General features: G+C 43.1%; 2 protein-coding genes across 4 annotated transcripts; both read left to right on the top strand.

The window, feature by feature from the left end:
- Positions 1-89: 89 nt before the first annotated feature.
- Mefg1 (mitochondrial translation elongation factor G 1) lies at positions 90-3347 on the top strand. The gene is made up of 9 exons (XM_076389412.1): positions 90-266; positions 355-510; positions 615-1113; positions 1191-1452; positions 1533-1704; positions 1791-2081; positions 2175-2378; positions 2454-2765; positions 2852-3347. Exons 1-9 carry the CDS (start codon positions 192-194, stop codon positions 3116-3118), a joined length of 2238 nt encoding a protein of 745 aa, XP_076245527.1. The 5' UTR covers positions 90-191; the 3' UTR covers positions 3119-3347.
- A 311-nt stretch (positions 3348-3658) lies between these two features.
- On the top strand, positions 3659-23489 carry Lrch (Leucine-rich-repeats and calponin homology domain protein). 3 transcript variants are annotated; one of them, XM_076388875.1, is made up of 13 exons: positions 3659-3979; positions 15087-15231; positions 15318-15550; positions 15687-15823; positions 15900-16115; positions 16216-16380; positions 16729-16850; positions 16981-17133; positions 17202-17754; positions 17823-17960; positions 18052-18129; positions 19047-19194; positions 23070-23489. In XM_076388875.1, exons 1-13 carry the CDS (start codon positions 3793-3795, stop codon positions 23087-23089), a joined length of 2295 nt encoding a protein of 764 aa, XP_076244990.1. In that variant the 5' UTR covers positions 3659-3792; the 3' UTR covers positions 23090-23489. The 3 variants fall into 3 exon arrangements, with proteins under 3 accessions (XP_076244990.1, XP_076244991.1, XP_076244989.1); XM_076388876.1 differs by lacking the exon at positions 19047-19194; XM_076388874.1 differs by lacking the exon at positions 23070-23489 and having other exon boundaries at positions 19047-19288.
- The last annotated feature ends 910 nt before the right edge of the window (positions 23490-24399 follow it).

Below are 24399 nucleotides of genomic sequence, written 5' to 3'. Positions count from 1 at the left end.
ATTCTACATTGTATGTTGAATAATTCTGATCAATGATAAGAACGTGATTCGTTCGGTCAGTTCGGTCTCAGGCAGTCTTAGTCTTTGATTGCGTGCGTAGTGTTCGTCCTTTGTATAAACAAGTCACAAGTGCATTAAAGTTTCGTGTCGTTTTTTAAGAAATCCTATTCTATCGAAAGAAATTATCTAAAATGTTTGTCGTTATGGTTTTAAAACATAATATCAGTCTAAATACATTACCACTGTCACATTTGTACGCTTTTAAAGTAAGGCTTCTAACCTTTTACATGATTTTAATCGTAAGCAATTTATCTAAAAACGCGTTATTTATCGAACGTTTTGTATTCACAATAGAAATCACGGTTCCTGGCATCATTTGCGAAATATGCAGAACATAAGCCATTAGAAAAAATTCGAAATATTGGTATATCTGCTCACATTGACTCTGGGAAAACTACATTAACAGAACGTATATTATTTTACACAGGAAGAATATCTGAAATGCATGAAGTAAGTAATGGATAACTTCAATGTTTGACATGTTGTCAGTTAAAGCTTATGCATAAATTCTTTTATACAATATTTTCCCTTATATTACATAAAACATGTAATAGGTTAAAGGCAAAGATAATGTTGGAGCAACCATGGATAGTATGGAATTAGAGAGGCAAAGAGGCATTACAATTCAATCAGCAGCAACTTACACCCTATGGAAAGATCACAACATTAATATCATTGACACACCTGGTCATGTAGACTTTACTGTAGAAGTAGAAAGAGCTTTACGTGTTTTAGATGGAGCTATACTTGTATTATGTGCAGTAGGTGGTGTTCAATCGCAAACAATGACTGTGAATCGACAGATGAAGAGGTACAATGTGCCTTGTTTAGCATTTATCAATAAATTAGACAGAATGGGTGCTAATCATAAGAAAGTAATAGAACAATTACGTAATAAATTGTATCATAATGCTGCATTTTTACAATTACCTATTGGTTTAGAAGGGAACAATAAAGGAATAGTAGATATAGTTTCTCAAAAGGCATTGTACTTTGAAGGAAATTGTGGCGAAATTGTAAGAGAAGATGGAATTCCAACAAACATGAGGACAGGTACATGTTTTTATCAGCAGAAATTTATATTTTTCTATTATAATTGAAATCACAAATAAGTATACTTGCATCTGCAGAAGCACAAGATAGAAAGCAAGAGTTAATAGAACATTTGAGTAATGTTGATGATAAGATTGGAGAAATGTACTTGAATGAAATGCAAATACAGGAAAAAGACATAAAAGATGCTATTAGACGATCCTGTATAAAAAGGGCTTTTACACCAGTATTGCTTGGAACTGCTTTAAAAAATAGGGGTGTCCAACCACTATTGGATGCAGTTTTAGAATATTTACCAAACCCTGGAGAAATAAAAAATTATGCACTCAAAGAAAATGAGTAAATTTTTACTATACACTATCATAAATTTTTTGTTAGTTTGGTACTTTATATGCAATGTGAAATCTTTCTTATTTCAGAAACGAAACTAGTAAAGTTTTCTTACAATCTGAAAGGAATGATAAGCACCCCTTTGTTGGATTAGCATTTAAGTTAGAAGCTGGCAAATTTGGTCAACTAACGTACTTTCGTTGTTATCAAGGAAGGTTGTCTAAAGGAGATAATTTATTTAATACAAGAACCAAAAAGAAGGTCTGTTTGTATCTTAAATATCGCATATACCATTTGGTAAAGTCTCTGTTTCATAGATGCAGTATACAAGATAAGACATTTTACAGGTTCGAGTGCAAAGATTGGTTCGGCTACACGCAAATCAAATGGAAGATGTGACCGACGTGTATGCTGGAGATATTTTCGCTTTATTTGGTATAGACTGTGCATCAGGTGATACGTTTGTCAGTAATTCTAGTCTCGAGTTGTCAATGGAATCTATGCATGTGCCCGATCCTGTCGTATCTATGTCCATTGGTCCAAAGCACTCCAAAGACAGAGATAACTTCGCTAAGGGAATTTCACGGTTCACCAAAGAAGATCCAACCTTTAGATTTGAGTATAACACGGACAGCAAGGTGCCTTTTTAAGTCCTAAAGTATTTGTAATCTTAGGCTCTGCAGTTCTACAAACGATATTGTGAAAATGTCAATATACGGTATGTATTTCAGGAATCCGTCGTTTCTGGAATGGGAGAGTTACATTTGGAAATTTATGCGCAAAGACTCGAACGGGAATATAATTGCCCTGTTATTCTCGGAAAACCAAAAGTTTCCTTTCGTGAAACACTACGACAACCTTGCGAATTCGACTACCTTCATAAGAAACAATCAGGAGGAGCTGGCCAATATGCACGAGTGATCGGAATAATAGAAGTATATGTTAATTTTCGCTTTGAATTACTGTTTTTCGATAATTACTATTTATTTGACGAAAATTTTACGTTTTAGCCACTACCATCTAATAAGAATACTATTATTGAGTTTAAAGATGAAACAGTAGGAGCTAATATTCCAAAACAGTTCATTCCTGGTGTAGAGAAAGGTTTTAAATTCATGTGCGAGAAAGGATACTTGAGTGGTCACAAAGTAGCAGGCGTTAAATTTCGTTTGATCGACGGTATGAGTCATTGCGTTGATTCTTCGGAATTTGCTTTCTTCCAAGCTGCACAAGGCGCAATGAGAGACGTATTTGAACAAGGATCATGGCAAATCTTAGAACCAATCATGGTAGTAGAAGTGAGCGCTCCACTAGAGTTTCAGGTATAATAAAACTCATTGCTCGTATTTCATTATTCAGTGAAATTTATATTTAACGTTTTATAATTGAAATTTGTCTGTCTATGTAGGGAATAGTTGTAGCTCAAATAACCAAACGGAACGGTATTATAAATGATACCGATGCTTCTGAGGGATGGTTCACTTTAAATGCAGAAGTACCACTCAACGAAATGTTTGGTTACATCGGTGAATTGAGATCTACTACTGAAGGAAAAGGAGAATACACTATGGAATATTCGAGATATAGTCCTTGTCTGCCGGCTATTGAGGAACAAATAATACGGGACTATCAAATGTCGCAGAATACACCGGTTAATGTTCAAAAAAAGGCGTAATATAAAAAGCACGATTACTTTACTTTAGAATTCAATTTGACCATTGTATAATATGTACGAAACGACTGAACGTTAAGTTATTGTAAATATGTGTATGACTGCGATATACGACATGAGCTGGATCTCCTCATACTTCACGAATATAGAATAGGTGAAATATAAAGGAACGATTCACTTTATTTCATCCAAATTGAACTCCAATGGATAAATACACTTTCATCCTACCTTATACGAAGCACGTCTCGGCGATCTCATCCTTTTCCTTTCATGTGCACAAGTTCTCTTTCACGTAAAAACATTGAAGACTAAAAATCATTTAAAAATGACGGCGCAACCGATGTCAAGGAAGAAAAATGGAAACTGGCGAGGCGTACCGTTTAGTTTCGAAATTCGATTTCAATTGCGATTCTCGAATCGAATTCTAGTCTCGAAGTTTGATCGATTGTAAGTTGGCGCTGTAGTCGGATGCATCCGTGCACGCTGCGGCCCGCTGCGTCGTGTCGTGGATTGGATCAGTAGCGCAGGAGCAAGTATCGAGAGTGGTCGGTGAGCGTAGGGTATTTTTCGGTAACATCATCGCCTGATCGTCGAAAAGGCGAGTGGCCGGAACATACCAGGGAGGATACTTGCCGGTGTGCTTCCGCGTGCGTGCGTGCGTGCCCGAAAAATGTAATATGGCGATGGTCGCGTCGAACATGAGCGGCCACATACAGAAGCAGCTCACCAGAAGCCTCGAACGGATCCTGGAGGAAGCGCACTTGAGCGGTGAGCTCAAGCTCAGCGGCAGGAAGTTAAAGGACTTTCCGAAAGTCGGAAAGACTGGCTCCAGCAAATACAACCTCCAGGATACGGTTTTCGCCGGTGAGTTTCAGCTCTTCCCCTCTCTCTCTCTCGACGAAATACTAAAGGAAAGAAATGAAGTGAAAAAGGATAGAAAGGACGATCGGCTCGAAATATGTCCGAACCATTCTTCGCACAGGCTAATGCCTATGAAGCTGTTCCCCAAGGCATTAGCCTTGCAAACCTGTTCGATCGAAATTCCCTGTTTGTCGCTGTTAAAAGGACTGAGGGTGCACCCGCTTAGACGTCTCTGGACGTCTCTGGACGTCTCTGGACGTCTCTGACGTCTCTGACGTCTCTGACGCGATACCAATCTCGAATTCCTATCTCGAGTTAACCTCGAATATTTGCTTTGTATCACGTTCACGCGCGTCTATGCATTGCCGAATGCTGTATTCTTCATTGTATTTAGATTACACCTGTACACGCTTCATTCACTTACACTACTTTCGCAACATAACTCGTCCCTTTTTTCGTCGTACAATGCTTCTACAAAATCAATCTCAAACAATCGAAATTCTTTCGTTCACTGGACAAAAGAGGAAATAGGTGAGTAGAGACTAGAAAACGCTCTTGGTCGAAAATCTAAAGAACATGTTCATCGTTCCCTAATCTATGTAACCTCGAATATTTAAGTATTATATAATATAAGAGGATTCATGTGTATACGGTGCAATGCTCCGTGTCTTAGATTTTAGACAATATGAAATATCTGCAAATTAAATACACATTTCTTTTCTCTGTTTACAATGCAAGCATATACACATGTATGAATTCGGAAGAATAAATACACATAACTGCTACCACATGTCACGCAACGCAATAGGTACAGTTAAGGTGTGAAGAATTTTTTTCATTATCTGCTCCTAGTTCTTTTAAAATGAATTTATGTACTTCAGTGTTACTTGTTTTACACTTGATAAAGTTCGATTGAAAGACACGGAGAAATTAGCGCATCCCGCTCTTTCTATTCTCTTGCATTTCAGTTTCTCTTTCAAGAGACCAGTGAAGCATAGAAAAGTACATGACGTACAGAGTAATTCGTTTTGCATAGGTAGACGTTGGCAGGGCAACGTTATCTCGACACACCCGGTGTTTCCTGTTACCGAGATAACTCGTGCATTTGACAGGGTACCACCGCGCCGCGATAACACCGAGCACAAGGCGACAAATTACGTGCGCAGAAGCGTAAGAACGCTCCAAGTTTTGAGACTGTCGATACCCTTGCCAAATGTCGATAAGCTTCTGTTTTTTTCTTACGTAGAAAAAGCTTCTGCAAATATAGTTGTGTTTTAATTACAACTTTATTCTTGACTAATGAAGAAGTTTAAATTTCGTTCATCACACCTGATGACACACTTCATTTAATTATGATAATGATTCTTTAGAATAAACGTGGCTATTTATTTATTGCTGAAAGTTATCAAACGGAGAAACTCGATTCTTATCGCTGTTAATTCAGCTCGTGAGTGTAGCATCGAGCAATATCTGGATTACTAGAGATTAGATTTTTTCAAGTGAACTTGTGCCATTATCGTTCGCATGATCGTCATTTATCAAATGCAAACACGAGCCCGCAGCAATGGCATTTCTCGTTGCGTTCAGTAAACGTGAATCATCGGCAATTGAAATTACAAACGCAAAAACAGGCAGGTAACGTCGATTATAATTGGTGACATTTTTCACCTTGGCGAACGCCTATCAATTCTTTCCTGTTAACGTTTATAGCATCGACCCAGATTTCTTCTGGAGAGACAGCTAAGCTCGTATCGTGGAATTCCTTCGCTCGGAAGAACGGGCCTCCGAATTACAAACCCTGGTCGTTTTAATACACATTGTTCGTAGATTTCCAATATTCCTGACTTGCAAAAAAATATCCCGTGATCGTCCACGCGAATCTTAATCACGGCTCCTGCGTTCTCGTGATTACTCCCTCGGCGCAAAGGAACAAATAATTATGGAGATGTTTCCAACACCGAGCCAGGGTTGTAGGGTTTCGATGGCGATTCGATCGGTGAACAGAGGGAGGGAGGCAATTTTGGTCGTCGTTCTTCGATATTCGATGGGTGATCGGCAGATATTGCAAGAATAGAGGGGAATTCTTCGCTCGTTACATTATCGAACCGATGCGTCAGTCTCGTTGGGCACTTCTTACGACAGAAGGGGACGTAACTTCATTAAGGAACCCCGGGTCAGTTCGTAGCACGAAGGGGTATGCGACCGACTGTTGTGCTGCGTCGCTCGAATTTATGCCTCGTAAATAAACCACGACGATGGCAGGAACGAGAACGTCGAGAACGAAAATGACGTGACCTCCTGTGGCTTTCTGCAGCCTAGTGCAACACATTTAACCAACAGTTCTATGCAACTTTTGCAAATACACGTTCGAGGTTCTTGTCTCTCCATTCACCAGAGAAACTCGTGGGTTTGATATGCAGTTCCCGAGAGAAAAAGCAGATCTATTGTACGCGAATGAGTAAAATGGGACACACGTTGCGCGAGCGATCGCAGAAAAAAGAGAAACAGGAAACTGGTCCGATTTGGGAACAGTAGAAACGGGACAAAATTGAAGAAGAGTAGGTATCGTTGCGAAAGAACTGTTCCATCTAAGTCGATTCAACGCCTTATGACTTTCGTTCGCGAAATTATGAATAACGGTGTATTCGTTAGAGCGAAACTAATACCAGGGATGAAACGACGATAAACGACGTGCTAGAGTAGGTGTTGCCCGTGGAAAAACTTTCTTATCGATTATGTTACGCTTCTCTGCACGCTTTCTTCGGGGTAGACGAGAGAAACAACGGGCTAATAACCTTTTCTTCTTCGTCCTCATCTTCGCCTTTCGTAGGTGTACGACATATAATGGATTAGATAATTCATCTGTACACTTTCCAGAAGTTAGCTACTTGACGCGTGCGGTGTGCGCACCTTTGAATTGAATGTGAACGCGCGCAACGTGAACAGGTTTTTCGAGATAAACGGTTCATTCTATCTATATTTTTAACTTCGCCTTGCGATAATATATACCACGCGATGCGTATTCTAGTTAAGTATATGAATTTTTTATAAGATACCTAAATACTTTTTCAAGATATTTAATCGCTGATACGACAGCATTTCGTTTCGAAATAATATTGTAATTTCTCATCCTGTTAGGCTGCTGCATCGTTAACATGTTTCAGGCAAGCAGGTGTGCGGCGTGATTAACGAAAAAGAGGACAGAGTCCGGATAACCACGTTCGAGTGGCGCGACCGCGCCCTTCGTCTCTTACTGGATCGCATACTTGTCTTTGTCGTGGATTCGCGTTGCACCTCGTTCCTCATCTTCTCTCGATCACGGCCGAGTTTGCGACAGGTGTTTCTCAGTGGAAACCGGTCGTGCGAATTGAAAGCGTTTCTTCCTGAATTGCTCGAGGCCAATCCTCATCTCGGTGTCGTGACATTCGACGACTACCTTCACGTTCCAATTAATTCGTTTCTTTCGAAAGTGCCTTCTCACAGATGCGATTTAATTCTGGCTTCGCGTAGCCCTTAACCTATTAGCCGCGCACCCTGTAAAAAGTGCATTGTCCCAGGGCAATAAACTTTATCCCATTTACCCATATAGCAGACTTTTCTCAGTCGATCGAATCGCGATGACTGCTCGGGAGAAGGATGCAACCGGAGAAGGGTGCGGAGAAGGGTGCGGAGAAGGGTGCGGAGAAGGGTGCAAAGAACGATGCACCCTGTACAGTTCCGCGCGCGTTCGCGGAAGGACAGAACACCAAGGGGAGAGTAAAACATCCACCATGGATGTAGGAGTCCCGTTGCGATGGGACAGGCCGGGCTAAAGATAGAGACACCGCAGCTGCAGAAGCAGGGGTGCCAACAGGTCGATACTCCATAACGCGTTATATCGTTCGTTTCACCATAGCGCCAGTGTTCGCTTATCTCGCGCTCTTGTCTCTCTGCCAAAGCAGCACTCCTCCAAGATGAAATCTCTCGAGTGCTCGCCAGTTCCATCTAAGGGTGGAAAAGACGCTTCGATACTGTGAAAGCCCACGGACGATTACCACGAGCATTTTGCCAAAGGGCTTTCGAGTATGTCGTATCATGCATCGTCTGATGGTTTAGTTTTGAGATTCGCTATAAAAACTGTGCAGACAGTTGTCTTTGTCACTGTTGCGGAATCGTATCGTTTGATGGATGTTTTATGCGAATGGCCGTCTGGAGCCTCTTCCTGTATCTTTACACGAGAAGCGTGCCGCTTCAGAGTATGTACACACCCGCGCCTACAGATCGTATCTCACACGTTTCGAGAGTACGCGATGAATGTTTCCGATACGTAGGCTCGCGTATCTCGCGTATCTCGCGTATCTCGCGTGCCCCAGAGCTACGCTCTGTTTGTTTTTTCGCCAACCTCGCAATATTACAAATACACGATTCTTGGCTAGTGCACGTGAAAAAGACTGTAGTTTTTTTGCTATGCATCGATGCTAATATGCGTCGACTTACAGTGTATCGTGTATGCGGCACACTCGGGTATCGCGCGTGCAAGTCAACGCGGTGGTTAAGTTGCCGAGTTATAATTAGCAGTATCACAGGGCCGTCCTAGCAATGTCGCGAGCCCATCGAGTATGACGATATCGTTTCCGCGCGTCAATTTCGTTTCACAGTGTCATTGTACTCACCGTCTAGACATGAGGCGACACAACGTGCTCGCTGCAAAGCGTTATCATTCAGGAGAGATTTCACGGCCACGACCTTCCGTTCAGTGTTTCACGAATTCGCGAACTGGGTCAGATCTGAAACAGATAAAAAAGTTGATCGAGTTCTCTGCGGGATAATCCGTAGCGAGATGAATATCCGACGATTGCTCTGCAAACGGTAGCGGTGCAAGAGCACGCGATATTAGAAAATGCTGCTGCGACGTAATGTTTGCCGCTCAGATACGAGACACGGATATTTACCTTTGTCGTGTTGACAATTTCTAAACTCTGTACACATTGCCTTCGAAATATAGAAAAACATTGCCAAGACCCTGATGCAGATGCCAGTCGACTTTTCCTCAAACTTTTAGATAGTTAATGTTTCATTCGAGTCCACTTGGAAATGGGGTGATAAAAGCGTTTCGATCGACCGATGGGCTTGGCGCGGCTGTCTCCAATCGCCTCTTATCCGTCGATAAATTCTCAGCCGCATTGCAGATACGCAACATGTCTTTTCTCAGAAGCCTCCAAAAACTGTGATCGATGATATTTTCGTACCAAGTGCGTACTTTTTTTCCCCCTCAAATAACAGATCAATACTGTAGGATGGTTCATTGGAATTCGAGGCAAGTTGAGGGAAGGGAGGTCTGCTAATGATTGTTTCAAGTAATCTCGTTTGCAGTTCACGTTCATATTTTACGTGGTGGGGTTTTGAAATCAGTTCGTCAGAAATACTGTTATGGTCTGTGCTGTTGCCTTGTTGCTCTAGGGTTATGGCGAATGAATGTAATTAAGCTATTCTTAGGTCGTCGCACGATAAGCCATTTGAAGCGATCATCCACCGGGGATCCACCGTAACAGCGTTAGATACTGATGCACGAACAACTACTTAAACCTTTTCTCAACCCAATTCATCTTTTTACCAAGATCTCACTTAGCGGTATGGCGTTAGATTTTCATGAATACGATGATCCACATTCTACACGAAGCATGGCGAAATCCACCACCGGCTCTAGTATTCAATGAAAATGACACGGTTCGTCTGCACTCAATTTTTCCTCCTCTCTAGCACTATTTTACGTTCGTCCTACATTGTCGGACTTGTTTGTTTCGCGTTGCGCCAGCTCTTCTCAAGAACGCGCGAATATTCGTCCAGGAAGAATAATTTCTTCACGTGAGACGGGTCGCCGACGTATGCAACGCTTCGTACCTACCTTGTCGACAAGCGGAATTTTTTATTCCTCTCGCTTTGTTCACGGAACGGTTTTCCCTGCAGTTGAACCGACAGAGTGGATTTCGCGATCTGGCTTTGTTTGCGTATCACGGCTTTTTACTCTCTACCTGGTGTCGCGCGTGTGCGCGAACGAACGCGACAAGGGACTCGGTACTCATCCTAAAGCCTTACCTTTGAATCGTCTCGAAACGATCAGACGCTTTTATCCTCCTGTCGCGACGGCTTCAAACTACCTACTCTACTCTAATCCATTCCTACTCCTTTTTTCTCATTCCGGGACATTTCATAGGCATTTTATCTTGGACTCGTAGTGACGCAGGCAACCGCCAGTTTGTCTGCTGGTTACCAAGCTCTTTAATCTCTTTGATTTTACTAATGCATCAGTTTCCCTACCTGTGGAAGGAGAAGAAAGCAAGAGGTCTGCGGGCAAGTTTGCACCCTCGGCGAATGGTACGCCGAAAAGTAACATTTCAAAGATCAAAGCTATTTTTTCTTCCGGTTTTACCACAAATGCTCTTCGTATCAGTGGATATGCACACATATATGTGTATATATAGTAGTAGAGCGAATGTTACATTGAAAATGTTGCAAAAAAGTTGAAACGTATAATCAAGAGTTTCACGGCCACTTACTAAAATTACTTTGTTTTCTTTCTCTGTGTGCGAAAATATCGTTCGACGCGCTGGAATCGCGGGAGTGAATAATTAGTAGGCCGACACGCGATTAAGGCTAACCGAATCTGTATCCACGCGGGTTCGTGCCGCGGCTTCAATTACAACGTACGTAGCATCGAGGCAAGACTCAACGCTCAAATAATTTGCGTGGAAAGAAATCTAGAACTGCCACGTTTCTTGTCGTTCTCATTAGCCGAGACTAAAATCGGCCAACCAGTGATTAACGAGCATTCCTGAGCATGGTTTATCGCGCGCGAAAGCCTCGAGGAAATGGTAGCTATCGAATTGTCAGACACTGAAAACGTGGCGTTTACCTATAGGTAGATAGGCGAAGAGTGTCATCGATTCGCCGCCGATGACATGGAACAAAAGGAATGCTGGGCAAAAGTACTTATGTCATTGGATGTCTACTCTCAGGGAATAGCGTCAGACACCGTATTCAGGGCTTTGTTTCGTAGTTACGCGATATGGTTAGGAACAAAGGGCCTGTGGTGCGATCGGGTCTGGCCCTTTGCAGCCACCGCGAAACTTCCAGACTTTCAGAGCACTTTCGATCTCGCCTGCTTTGTTGGAATTGCATTTGGATCGTATGAAATATCAAGAACGAAAATATTCTGTTGCGGTGAAACGCGATCTTTAGTCTCGTTATCGAGCGTTCTCCCGTTGCAATACAGTTTCGTTCCACCCTGTGCACCTTTCGACAAGTGCACTCCCCGCGTCTCAGGCCGCACGCTTTTTTCCACCTCAGGTATTAGTTTTTAGGTCAAGGATTTAGGTGGAACCGTGTAGAGTCTGGAAGCTCGATTCACGCTTGTCGCGTTTTCAACCGAGGACGCTCGGTAAACGGGAGAGCAACGACAAACCCTCGAGAGTGTGGCTAGGCTAGTTGGCTGACTGCCTTCCGTAGACTGCGACAAAGAAAACGTCTCTTTTTCGAGCAAAGGCTTCTAAATATTCTTCTTCTTCCTCTTCTGCTTCAAATCGATAAATAGCGCTGACAATTCAACCCTCGGTCAAGAAGATTTCAGATATGAGAGTTGCCTACGTGTACATCCATTCGCGTCTTTCGAAAATTCCACGAACCCAAGAAATTCTCCAATGAGTTCCCATGGCTAGATATAATTGTCGCAAAGATGGCAGAAAATTGAATCGTCACGGAAAATACGTGGCCTTTGTTTGTGAAACGTGATTCCAGACATACGTCTCGCTTAGGTGCGCGCGTACACGCAGCACGCACAATGCGACGCACTGTTCGAGCAGCACGCATTGGTGTATCGGACAGCCGGCCAGGACTGTGAAAACCGGCTGCACGATACAACCTTCTTTATTTTACGCCCTTGCTCCGAAGCTTCCCCACAAGTTTAATTCATGCATCGTCGAATCACTGACTACCAGATGCCAGACGATTCGTTCTGGTTGTCCAAACCGGCCAACGATAAGCGTCCATTATTCTTTGGAAATCTTCGGCTTCTGGATGTTTCAGTAGTCTTTTCGGTAGGCATTTCAACTCGAGAGTTTACTAAAAAGAGCAGATAATCAGTCACATTCCGAGGATAATTTGGAAATTCAAGTCCAAATTAATCCATGATGGGAAAGCCTGTCACACAGTAGATAATTTTCACTGAAATATACGTGGATGGTTATTCAACTCGTCGGCTGAAGACTGGCCTCTTCGATTCCGTCTGCCCAGTTCGATCGAGTATGCGAGTCCTGTCCACAGTCGCGTCCTCTTCGCCGGAAGTGGCGGCAGCGTCTTACAAAAGCGGGAAGACACGCGTGCTTTCTTGTTCCATTGGTTAGCGTACCTTCGTCTGTTTTCGTTCTCCCCACTACTGCTAGGTATCCATACTTTTTCTTTTCGTCATTGACGCGATCAGTTCAAGGTCAAAATGTTGGGGACATTGCCACAACTTTTTTAAATCTTTCCCACCTACGTATTTTGCTTTTCTCGCGTTCTTTTCCTTCTTCATCGTGCTCTCTATTCTTTACCCGACGGTCGCGACGCATAAGAACGACGGTGAAAGTCAATTACCTCGCGCAAGGTGCAGCCGTTCTTCGTTCTGATCGATGAACCATTCTCCACAACGCGTCACTACCAGCCGACGTGGAAAAAAGCAATTTTTTTTTACTTCCCTCGTTTCGTCCTTGGGGCGAATTCCTTGAACGAGTAATGTCTTCATTTTGTTATACATGAAGAACATGTGATGAAAGACGGATTGTCCTGTTAAAAACGTTGCTGCAGGTACATTAGAGTAGCACTTTTACTTGAGAAATAGAAACGGCAACGAGCTATAGCTACGCTGCATATGAGAAAGTAATAGCTATTAAACCTCTTAGTCTCGAAGAACCTGCAATTAGGATTAAATCCACTCCGGATTCTTGGTTCGCATCCCTCGTTAGGAAAGCCTTAAACGTTGTTATCGATCATTAGTTCGTAAGGCAGCTGTTTCCTGTCGAACGATTTTATTATTTTCCACGACGGAGAAGTTGGCAAGAGGGTGCGGTGTTCCATGGGACACCTTGCGCTCTCGGCGCAGCCAACCCCTGGACGATATTTGCTATGGGGGCGTTATCGATCGGGCAACCCTCTGTTTCCACGGTTTCACGGCAGCCCTTATACCAGCTCTTACAGCCCTATGGATCTCGTAAAGGATAACTTAATGTCGTTACAGTATTTTCTTCCATGTTTTAGCTTATCGTCACTTTGACATCGATTAGAACTCGAACGGTGACTAGACCGTTCTAGAAGGTCGCAGACCCAACATAGATGTCGCGTTTCAACGTTTCACGATGCGATAGTAACTCGCTTCCTGTTTCATATGGATAATTAGCGGCTTGAAACAATTTTTGTTGTCAGTCGTTGACCCTGCTCGCTTTTGTCTGGAATATTGCGGTTCACGTTTCGTGATGCAACACGTCCAAAGGATACTTATTTCAGCATTGCAAAGTTACGAATTAATTCAATTGCTACGAAATTCTTTTCACGAGATTACAACGAGATGCATATTTTTCAGTCACTCGAAGCATTGGGGATTGCGCGAATAGTTTTTCCGGCGTTACTATCTTCTTGTCTGTATGCACAAGGGCACGAACGCTCCATAAGAATGCAGACATGCCGATTCTTTCAACTTAATATTCCACGCGCAATGTATTATTAGTCTGAAAGAAAGATCCAACAACAGGTCGAGCGGCGCCGTGTCCACGTAATTGTTTCCATCATCGAAACGCGAGACACGAGCATCGGGACCACGCCCATGTGCTCGCGAAACGTCACCGCAAAATTCATATAAGCTCGCGCGAATTCACGTTCCCGTATGATATCGATCGATCCCCCTCTGTGACTGGACCTCGACCTTGGTTCTTGACTCGCCCGATGCGTCTCACCCTTCTTCGCACATCCTGCACAGGGTGTTAAAAAAAGTGATATTCTCGAGTAAGTTGAACAATTATGTTCCAAAATGTGATCAAATTGAAAAGTACTCGCCTAGCTCAAAAGCTGTCTTTGCTTCCCTGTCAAAGCAGGGAAAGTTCGCTGATACCATTGAACGTGGAAATTGTGAATATGATAGGAGGATGGGAAGAAGAAAGATTGCTATTCTAGTCCCCATCGGCGAACATGAACGGGCCGACGCCCTTGCTGGACGATTATGCGATCGACCGTGTACCAATGGTTCTACTCTTTGCGTTTCCACCCCATAGACTTACGTTTCCATTAGGAACGTGGGCGTGCACAAGGGAAACGCGATCGTTCTTCCATGTGCAATATGCTTTCGAGCAATGAAACCTGCAGATTGTCAATACGAGAGAAAAAGCGTCTCTCGTAGATCGTTTAATTGACAATTTCTATTCCGATTGACTTGGCTAGATGCTAGAAACTGAATTTCCGAGAAAACGGATAGCTGAAAATTAATTTTTTAATCTGTACTCGGTGTTCTCGACGGCATGACGCATAGCTCGTCGATTATGCGGTCGTTGGTTGAATGTAAAGTTTAATCGGTAGGCGAGGAGCTTAGAAAGGAAAAGGTACTGTTGGACAACCTGTTCCCAGAGGAGTCGGAAACACACAGGCGGTAGTTATTGATCAGAAAGTCCGAAGCTGGGTGCAGCTGAGACACCCTTATCCTTTTTCTAGGTTCCGAGCCTATGTACGCACGTGGCCGTCGCACCCCATTCACAGGAACCCCCAACGAACTCGAAGGCCACCCCAACCAGAGCACAGCTGTTGCTATGCGAATCCTATCCATGGACTCGATTAGTCGAGTATCATTTTTCCGTGTTCTTTGCATAAACTTCACGTAACATTCTTACTTGGAAAGAATTGGCGTAACATTTGTTTTCAACTCAGAAACCCAGCGTTAAAATAACGTTCGAGACATATTATGTTTCTAACACTACTATCCCATACATATTATTAATAATAACAGTGGTAGGCACGAAATATCGACAGTCGTCTCAGATATCGTTTCGAGTTACGATAATCATGAAAGAAATATTTCAAATACAATAGGTTTTATATCGCACTTCTGTTGCAGATCTCTCGAAGAATCGCTTCGCGGAGTTACCTGAAGAGGTCACGGAATTTCCATTCCTCGAGAAGCTGCATCTCTATCACAATGCCATAAGAATAATACCGGAAACTGTAGCGATGCTACAGTCTCTCAACTACCTCGACCTTAGGTCTGTAAGAAGTCGAAGAAACCCTCCGTTTTTTCACGAAGCATGATGACTGAAATGAATCAACTTGTCGGACATTTTGTTCACAGTCGCAACCAATTGACGTCTCTACCTCGGGAGATATGCAGGCTACCGTTGCAAACGTTGCTGGTTGCTCACAACAGATTGTCATCGCTGCCGGACGAACTGGGCAGGATGTCGGCGTTGGCCGAGTTGGACGCGGGCTGCAACGAAATCACAAACCTGCCCCCACGTATGGGCGACCTCGCGCGACTTAGATCTTTAGACTTGAGGAGCAACATGCTTGTGCACCTGCCTATAGGTAGAACCGCCTTCTTCGCCCATATTAATGTTAAAGAGTCACTGCCTGCTCCAGCACACTTTTTAAAAGTGAAAATGTCTAACGTCATTCGTAAGATCGATTCCAGTACACGATCGTTTATCATCATTTTGCGCAGAACTGACGTACCTGAGACTTGTGAAGCTGGATATCAGCGGCAACCGAATATCTGTGCTTCCGAACGAGATGAGGAAAATGAAGAGCCTGGTCGACTTTCGGCTGTCCGATAATCCTTTGACCTCGCCGCCTGCCTCGGTGAGCAGAAACTTTCTCTGTCCCTTATCTTATTAAACGCATACGACGATTATCGGTTGCTTCGACCTACTCGCAGCTATGCATTCGCGGGCGAACGCACATCTTCAAATATTTGGAGAGACAGGCGGCGAAACACGAGAGAGCCAGAGGCGGCCGTGCAAGACGGACACCCCTGGATGTCAGAGGGCACGCGACTTTGGACACGAGGGCTCACAGACGACACAACGTCGACAGTGGATACAGCACCAGTGATGGCGTCGATAAACGTTGGTCCCAAGAAATTCACAGCGCGGTTAGTTTCCTCGCCTTTATGTTCGTCCTCCACCTCTCTGTGGTTTGAAAGTTTGAAAAGCACGAAAGCACAAATATGCGACACAACTTTTGACACGCAGGTGCACGATGGCGGAGAAATTCGAGGGCTGTGGCGTCAAGAATGCTCGCCGCTATCGATAACGCTGCCACACGAGACGGGGCTGAACGGATCTTGCAGCGGCACCTCCACACCGAGTACTATCTCACCCGGGGAGCACACGTCCCTCGAGGACGAGCTTGGCAAGGTAGGTGTGCGAGTTGTTTCGATGTCGTAAACCGCGGATCCGCTTCCAGCTTGATCAAGGATTTTTCAAACGGCCGAGGCGCGAGATCCCGAAGAGCGTTGCGCGTATGACACAACCTCTATATTTAGCGATTGAATAGAAGTCAGTCGCGCGCGCCCCTTCAACATGATATCTGTGTTGCGACGAGGCGCGCTTGGCCGTCGTTCAAGCCTCGTTGAATGACCTTAACCCATTGAAAGAAGTCGGTCCGGCGTCCCTTGCAATTAACGCACCAAAGCAGCGGCCAAGCGACGCGCTCACCTTCGACGCGCTTCCTTCCAACTTTCCTCCACGAAACGCTATTTGCAGGCTATGATACTGCACGATCAGTTAGAAAAAAGGAGGTTAGAGCGGAGCACTTCGGAGAATGGTGCCGATGTCAGACGACCGATGACCTCTGGCCTTTACCACGCGTCAATTACGCCTCCCGGGTAAGCCAGCTGTTAATAAGCCGATCAGCTAAAACCTGATGTGACGCGGTTTGCCGGTTCATAGACGCGTTCGAGTCGATCGTTTAACCGACCCTTTAACCGACCGTTTAACCGACCGTTTCTCTTGCAGTCCCCTCGAAACCGCTCATTTGAGTCAAACGTCGTCGTCTCTGTCCTCAACGAACACACAGTCTGTTCAGCCGATGCAGAATTCTACCACAATCTCTACCTCTTTGATGAACGGGGACGAGAAAAGGCCTCTGAATCACATCCAAACTTATAGGTATGCGTCTCCATCCTGAAGCTTGTGCACATCAGGCGTATGCAGCGTGGTTGTCGTTCAATTTTCAGAGAGTATAAAGAGGCACTGAGGCAGCAGAGGGCTAACGAAGGGCCAAGCGTGTACAGACCTCGAGAACAGACAACACCATCGGGTAACGAATCACAGGGGAGCGAGACAGACTCGAGCAACAATAAAGAAGGAATTGGTCTAACTGGAAAGCAGATCTTCAATGAGGAGAATGCGACCAAGAGGCCAGTGCAGAAAGTAACACCGTCGCGCATCAACTATCAAAATACTCCAATCATCAACGGTAGTAATAACGAATACAACAATAAGAACGGGAAGTACTTCGAGCAGCCGTACAAGAAGCCTAATTCTCCTATCAAAACCTCTTCAAGTATTTTGTCGTCGAGCACCAGCCCTGGACACACTCCTAGACTTGTCAAAACTGCTGTTGGCTATGTGGAAGGTAATAAAAGTCCCAGCAGAAATGGTGGAAGCCCAAAGTCTCCACGATCGGTCACTTGGAATAGCAATGTGCCTGAAAAGTATTCTTTTACCATGAGAAGGGAGTTTGAGCGTGCCAAGGAAGAAGCTGATTTAATCGAACAGCTTCGAAACGTGAGTAGTGTTTTGTCACTGTTAAATTGAAGCTTTTCAACATGTCTGAAATTCGAATGTCCTCACAGCACATAGAAACGAGGCTGAAAATGGCATTACCAGAGGATCTAGCCCCTGCGCTTACGGACGGAGTTGTTCTGTGCCATTTGGCGAATCACGTGAGACCCCGCTCGGTCGCAAGCATTCACGTTCCTTCGCCAGCAGTAGTAAGTATTTCTTAACGTAACAATAAATCAATGGATATTTTCCTGAAGTTCTACTAAGAAAGTCTACTGAATGATTTTTTCCGATTCTTAGCCCAAGCTAACAATGGCAAGATGCAGACGTAACGTGGATAACTTTCTGGAAGCCTGTCGGAAAATAGGCGTCGATGAGGTAAGCGATCATCTTCATACCTCTTTGTTGTCTGATCTTTCCTTTAAGAATTTCTGTGCTTCGTCTTTCGTTTATGGTACCGTGGCATGCTTAATACACTTGACGTTCGAACGTACCAACAATATTATTCTTTCCTTTCATTTTTCTATTTATTATTATATTTATCCGCGATAATTACACGCGGTACATGTTACGAACGTTCGTGCTTCTTCGCCGAAAGAGCGCTGTTCGAAAATCGAAGTGTCTCGAGAGTATCCAAAAGCACTGAGGTGAAAAAGGGAAGTAAACGTTTGTCCATGGCATTTCCAACAACTACTAGTCAGTCCCCGATATAGTCGCGAGGGTATATTCGTGACTGTTTCTTTTCCAACATCCACCGAATACCAGAGACCGTTAATGCGTGAGGAACACCAAAGGGGAGCCAAGAAACTTTAGTTGCATGCGCCTAGATTCATATTGGCTTTTGTACCGCTGATCGCTTCTTTGAAAAACCTAAACTGGTTGGCCGATAGTCTGCTCCCCTTCATCATTCTGACACGAGGTTAAGGATGTTCGTGAATCAACAGCTCCTTCAATCTTTGTGAACATTTAAAAACGAGCTGCTCGTATTCATTTGTTCCCTTGAAGCAAAAACCAAAGTTGGTTAGACGTCAAGCTGCTTGCATTTCCAAAATTTCATTGAAACGATATCCAACTTTGGAAACGATCACTTTTTCGACGAAGCACCTAAATCGAACGATGCTCGTTTTAACGTTCGTTGGTGAAGTCTCGAGAAAGATGTCGCGTCGTCGCTTTGAAGAAGGAGAAGGGTGGCTGACCCAAAAAGAAAGGGCAGGGGGCTTTCTGTATTAAAAGACACAGTCGATCAACGAGGAAGTAGAAACTGGGACTGAGTAGTATCGTTGTTGGTGTTGCAGGAGGTGTTAATGGACGCGGACGCAATCATGGACGTGGGTTACATGGACGCGTACGGGCTGGAGGCTCTGGCGCGTCTTATCTCCGCTCTTCTCCTTCTCCGCGACGAAGGAGAGGATGATACCGAAGAGTCGGCCGCAGGTTCATCCCGTACGATTCAGGATCGCGTTCTGTCCGTGATGCTTTTCGCCACATTCCTATCCACCCTCGTTCTGCTCTATCTATACCCGATTCCCGACTAAAAAGGGGGACGAAGACAAGAACGTCAGAGTGAAAACGATGGAACGAACGACGCTCGCAAGAGAAAAAGCACGAACGAAGATGGGATCGAGCCGCCTGATTCAATCGCTGCGCGACACTCTTTTGCCTCGTTTGCTATTTAGTAACCCTAGTGCGGCATACTGGTCACTTTTATATCTTTTGTTTTGTTCGAAAGTTGCTTGCAAAGAACCGAGTGTCGCGCAGTATTGCCCTTGTGTATCGATACTAATAATTCGATTATTAACGATCGAGTCGAACGATTACGAGAGATTTGCCACATTTTTAGGTAGAACTTAGCTTCTCAGTACTAAAAGAAACACACAAATTCAAAAAATCAGTTACGTCTTGTAAGAAATAGCAAAGCGCTTTGCTTGTAAGTTCAACTTCAGTTTACACGGTTCTATCTTGAAAGAAAAAAGTTGTTCGTTTGTTTGCCTTCATCGTTAATCTTCTCATGCTGAAATTAGAGAGGATCGCTTCAAGGCCAGCGAACACATATTCGATGGTCCTTAGGCGTACCTATCGAAAGGTGGCTTTTGATCGTACGTTTAGTTCGCTTAGATGTAGGAATCGCTACGTAGTGCATAGATTAGTTGAACGTTTCCATTATTCAACAGTAAATCAAAGAGCGCAATCAAAGCTTCTAAACGCTCGCATATCATTCTTGATCGTCTTTAAATATATCTTAACATGATGGAGTCGTTCGTTCGACTATCTGAGTTATTGCAACAGGGAAAAAGCGGTGATTAAAAGCGAGGGCTAGTGTCCAGTTTTTATTCGAGACATTTCTGCAAATTTTTCACTCCAGTCTCGATGATTTTGGTTGTCGTGGCCTAACTGCAACATTTCAAAGGACAAACGAATAGAATTCGGATAGATGGTGTCACAAACGTGACAGTGGAGTTTACATTGGAAAGAGAGAAAAAATATCTTCGTATATGTATACCTCGAATGGTAGTATTTTTTTAATATTCGACCAAGAATCGTCTACGGCTCTTTCAGGATTGATGGGTCTGTGATAGGTAGCCTTCGAGTACCACAGGATTCGCAACAAGGTGCTAGAAATCAATTTTCATTTGAAAGATTTCCTATTTTGGTATTGTAGGTCTAACGCACAGGCATTCGAATCTTCAAGGAATCAATTCTAAGTCTTATTTTCTTGTTTGAGTGAGAATCCCGCGAGAATGGTATCGTCGAGCTTTCGTTGGGAAGGAAGTGAAATAAATAAGAGTACGCACATTTCACCGACTAAACAATTCGGTCGTAGCCTAAGATATTCTACCGCATATTTTCGTATAAACGGGATTAACGAGAAAAACAAAACGTAGCGTACGTACAGCGTGTCACGTATATCGTTTAGAATGTAAGCGCGTATAACTTATTCTATACTTATATACATATATTCGTACGGTAAGTTGCATCATCCACCTACGGTAAGAGTTTCGAAGTATAACGAGTTTTTCAATTGGAAGGAATATTTACTTTTGGATTTTGCTTCGCGCATGTGACGAATTTCAGATTTTTTAAACAGTCGAGTGCCAAACGGGTCATGACACAAATCGCGACTTCGCGTCGCCGAAAAGCTCCATATCGTTGTTAACATCGACCGAAACGACGGTCTAAATTATATTGCAAACGCACGGAATCAATTGCTATACGCACAAGGAATTTCCATGAGAAACGAATGGCTTTTATTACGGTCTACGATAGATAGGTGAAATTTCTTTATAAATAAAGTTAGCTTTTTTCGTAAGGAGGTTCCTAAGCCCCGATATATTTATAATTTGTTTATTGTCATGACGAACGTATGCCAGCATATAGCGTTATTTAAAAATGCACAAGATGAGCTGCGTCCTCCAAAAATTTCATGTCAAAAGATATGTTCCATTTAGCAGTACTTCTATAACTCGCTCTAATCGATGGCATGACGTTCATCTATTTCTAGTCCCCGGTATTACTTCTAATCGTAAGTTCAATCCTCTAGTCAGCAGGTTTTTCATTAGATATCTGTTTTCCCATCGATTAAATAACACGTTTGACGCACCAGTGAATCAACGCTTAGACTCGTTACTTAATATATTTGTTGGTTCCTTCCGCTTTTTCCGCTTCTCTTCTGTCTGATCGTTGACTGATTTCGAGTCTGAAGATGACCCAATAATTACATATTACTCGTGACATTGTCAAGATTAAGCGCATCGTTCGTCGACGATCGCATCAGTATTATTTCCATAACGATCAGATTAGACACGTCAGTGCATTGATACAATCGCAACCGTAAGACTGCATTTCTTAATTTATCGTCTTTAATGCTCTGTCGTGGAGTCTTTCTTTTTCTACGAATTAGTTGCTTCCGCAAGAGGCTGCGACGTTTATTCTACTCGCGAACCGATGAAAGTAGAAAAGACGCGTGATAACGAGAAACAGGAAACGAAATCATTCCGTTGCATTAGCCTGTATAACTGTGTAAGTTTTGTAAAGATGAGATTGAGAGCAAGAGAGAGCGAGAGGTAGAATGAGTGAGAGAAAGAGAGAACGTATAGATATATACAGCATATACATAGACTATGTATGTATATATATATATATATTATTATTATTATTATTATTATTATTATTATTATTATTATTATTATATATCATATTGTATTGTATGAACATAGATATATGGTACGTTGAAGCTACTTTTCTCTTTGCTCGTTTTTTGGGTTCTTTTTACTTTTTTAAATTGTACTTAAGCTGACTCGTCGCAAAATCACGGGCTTCAATTAATCGCTCTTGAAAAATCGGTGCTTCGTTATATTGTTGTTTTCTAAGCTTAAGCTTTTTCAGCCAATTATCGAAAAGGGAAAGTTGCCTCTACTACTTGATTCGTGTTCCTTCAACCGACCGTGTTCACGCGTTAAATCGAGAGAAATAAATTTGCCACAAAGGAAAATAAGAATCGACAGCAGAACACGATTCCTTTACCTGTATTTTTCGATTTTTGTACAACCAAATTTCAATAACCATTCTCGTTTGTTTAACGATTCATGAACTTGATGCTACGAGGAGAAATGATTAATATTACTGGAAATTTAATCTTCGAGGCAGCGACAACAGTAACGCCTCGTTGCCTCAACGTTGAATTTTGTCGGCACGCACGTGCTTAGTTTCTACTGAAATGCACAATTAAATGATTATACTGCCAGAGTAAAGTCAAGTCAAATCGTTGCAACGAATCAATTGATTATTTCACCCCGGGACACGTTCCTAGATGCCACCGCGATTGGTCCAAAGACGTGCCTGAATTTTGGAACACGGATCGGTTCAAATGCATACACTATACCTCGCGTCATTCGATTTGACTCGATTCTATACATCTAGCGTTTCTTGTTCGAAACGCAGAGGGTGATCGGTGATTTTGAAAATTTGAATAACCGGTTATCATTGTGTCTCTTTTTTCCCCGCGTCCCCTGCGTTTTGTTACTCCAATCGGTCTCGGAGAACAATCATTCGAAACCCTGTTTCTCGCACGTCAGTGCAACTTTACTTTCGAGAGGCGTATTCTGTAACATCGATTGTACGACTAACAACAGTTAACGATTGTAACGCTATTTCCACTTATAATAAAATATTCTTTTGGTAAAATTGGTCCAAGACGAGTTGACAAGTAGTCGCATTCCAGTATGTCGGTTTCCCCGACAAATTGCCTCGCCCCACTTCATCGTTTGTCTTTACCGAACGAAAATTAACGGAAAACATACACGCATACTTGTTATTTTCAGAATCTGGTCTGCTGCGCTAGCGACGTCCTGGAGGGAGGTCGTGGAGTGGTGCGTGTAGCAGTTACGGTTTCAGAACTGCTCAGGTTCCATCAGTCACGCTCGCCGCTGCAGACTGCTTCGTCGAACGTGCCAAACCACGTGCCTGCTTAGCGCCAGACAATATAATTTTGCCTCAGACATGTTCGCGTTGACCACAAACAAAGGAACGAACGCGATCGCATCTTTTTTGGCTACAAGAAGAAAGAAACGAATCGACAGAGCAAAGCCCACGATGACGCGTTTTCACCCTCGAGACTTAGAAATCTGACGGTCGATTTTTATTCGATAAATATTCGATAAATATTCGAAACTCGGTTTGGGTCGGAAAACTATCCTTTCTTGTAACTGAGAATCGATCGAATCGAGGAAAACTGAAAACATCGGCAGAGATTTTTCTAACTGATCGCGTCGATGTCGCAATTCGCGACTCTTTCAATCAAAACAGTGACACGCGGTTCCGAAGTTATCGACGCAACTTTAGACTGCGTTTAACCATGACACAAGCATTAGTAATCGATCGTGAATCGAGATGAAAGGTCATGTCGTGTGAATGAAATAGTAATGGAGCGATAATGGATATCGGAGACACTTTTACGAATTCGTTTCTGCGAGTTGTCGAAACACTGAAATGATGTTCCTGTACATGCGCGATGAGTCAATTATAAAGCAGTATTTGAACAGGAAACACCTGCGAATAGGTAGCCACTTGTACAGATGCTTCTTCGCTAGAAGCACTGAAACATTATCTTTAACAAGATTGTTGTTTTAGTTGAGGGAAGTAACGTAGAACTAGTAACGACACGTGCGTGTCACCTTTGCTCACGTTTTCTGCGTTACTCGTACTTGTTTTCTAATCCTTTTCTCAGTGTACCCTTTTCTGAGGTTCGTCTCGATAAAATGTCTCCATATCTATCACGACTCTACATATCCGTGCTTTTTCAATAACTGGTTACTATACAACGTTTCTGTATCGTAACATGGAACAATACTTGATCGATCAAAATCAAAAGAGCACGATAAACGTTAATGCGATTTCGCGTTTTACGCTAAAAATATTTAAACTCCCCATGTTTAACCCAACAGCGATTATTCGATCCATTTCGTACGGGCAATTCGTTCCACGATACTTGTTAGCGTATTTATTCCCTTTAAAGGAATCCTTGAACAATTTTGTACGTGTTCTATTAGGTTCGAAAGAACGTGCGCGCATCGACAGCAGGTGAGGCAGGTTTCTGCGCGAAGCGGATGGTAAGTTAGTTAGGAATGTTTTTAATGTCATCGACGTGACGAT

The sequence above is a fragment of the Calliopsis andreniformis genome, chromosome 12 (assembly GCF_051401765.1).
Source record: "Calliopsis andreniformis isolate RMS-2024a chromosome 12, iyCalAndr_principal, whole genome shotgun sequence".
NCBI lineage: Eukaryota > Metazoa > Arthropoda > Insecta > Hymenoptera > Andrenidae > Calliopsis > Calliopsis andreniformis.
Note: the sequence above shows the minus strand (reverse complement) of the source record. Positions and strands in the feature narration are given on the sequence as shown.

Excerpts from the sequence above, each read along its gene's own strand:
- Mefg1 (XM_076389412.1), top strand. The coding sequence starts at position 192 with ATGTTTGTCGTTATGGTTTTAAAACATAATATCAGTCTAAATACATTA. Across the intron at positions 511-614 it reads GAATATCTGAAATGCATGAA|GTTAAAGGCAAAGATAATGT; the intron begins GTAAGTAATGGA and ends AACATGTAATAG. Across the intron at positions 1,705-1,790 it reads ATACAAGAACCAAAAAGAAG|GTTCGAGTGCAAAGATTGGT; the intron begins GTCTGTTTGTAT and ends GACATTTTACAG.
- Lrch (XM_076388874.1), top strand. The coding sequence starts at position 3,793 with ATGGCGATGGTCGCGTCGAACATGAGCGGCCACATACAGAAGCAGCTC. Across the intron at positions 16,116-16,215 it reads CCCAAGAAATTCACAGCGCG|GTGCACGATGGCGGAGAAAT; the intron begins GTTAGTTTCCTC and ends TTTGACACGCAG. Across the intron at positions 17,134-17,201 it reads AATCACATCCAAACTTATAG|AGAGTATAAAGAGGCACTGA; the intron begins GTATGCGTCTCC and ends TTCAATTTTCAG.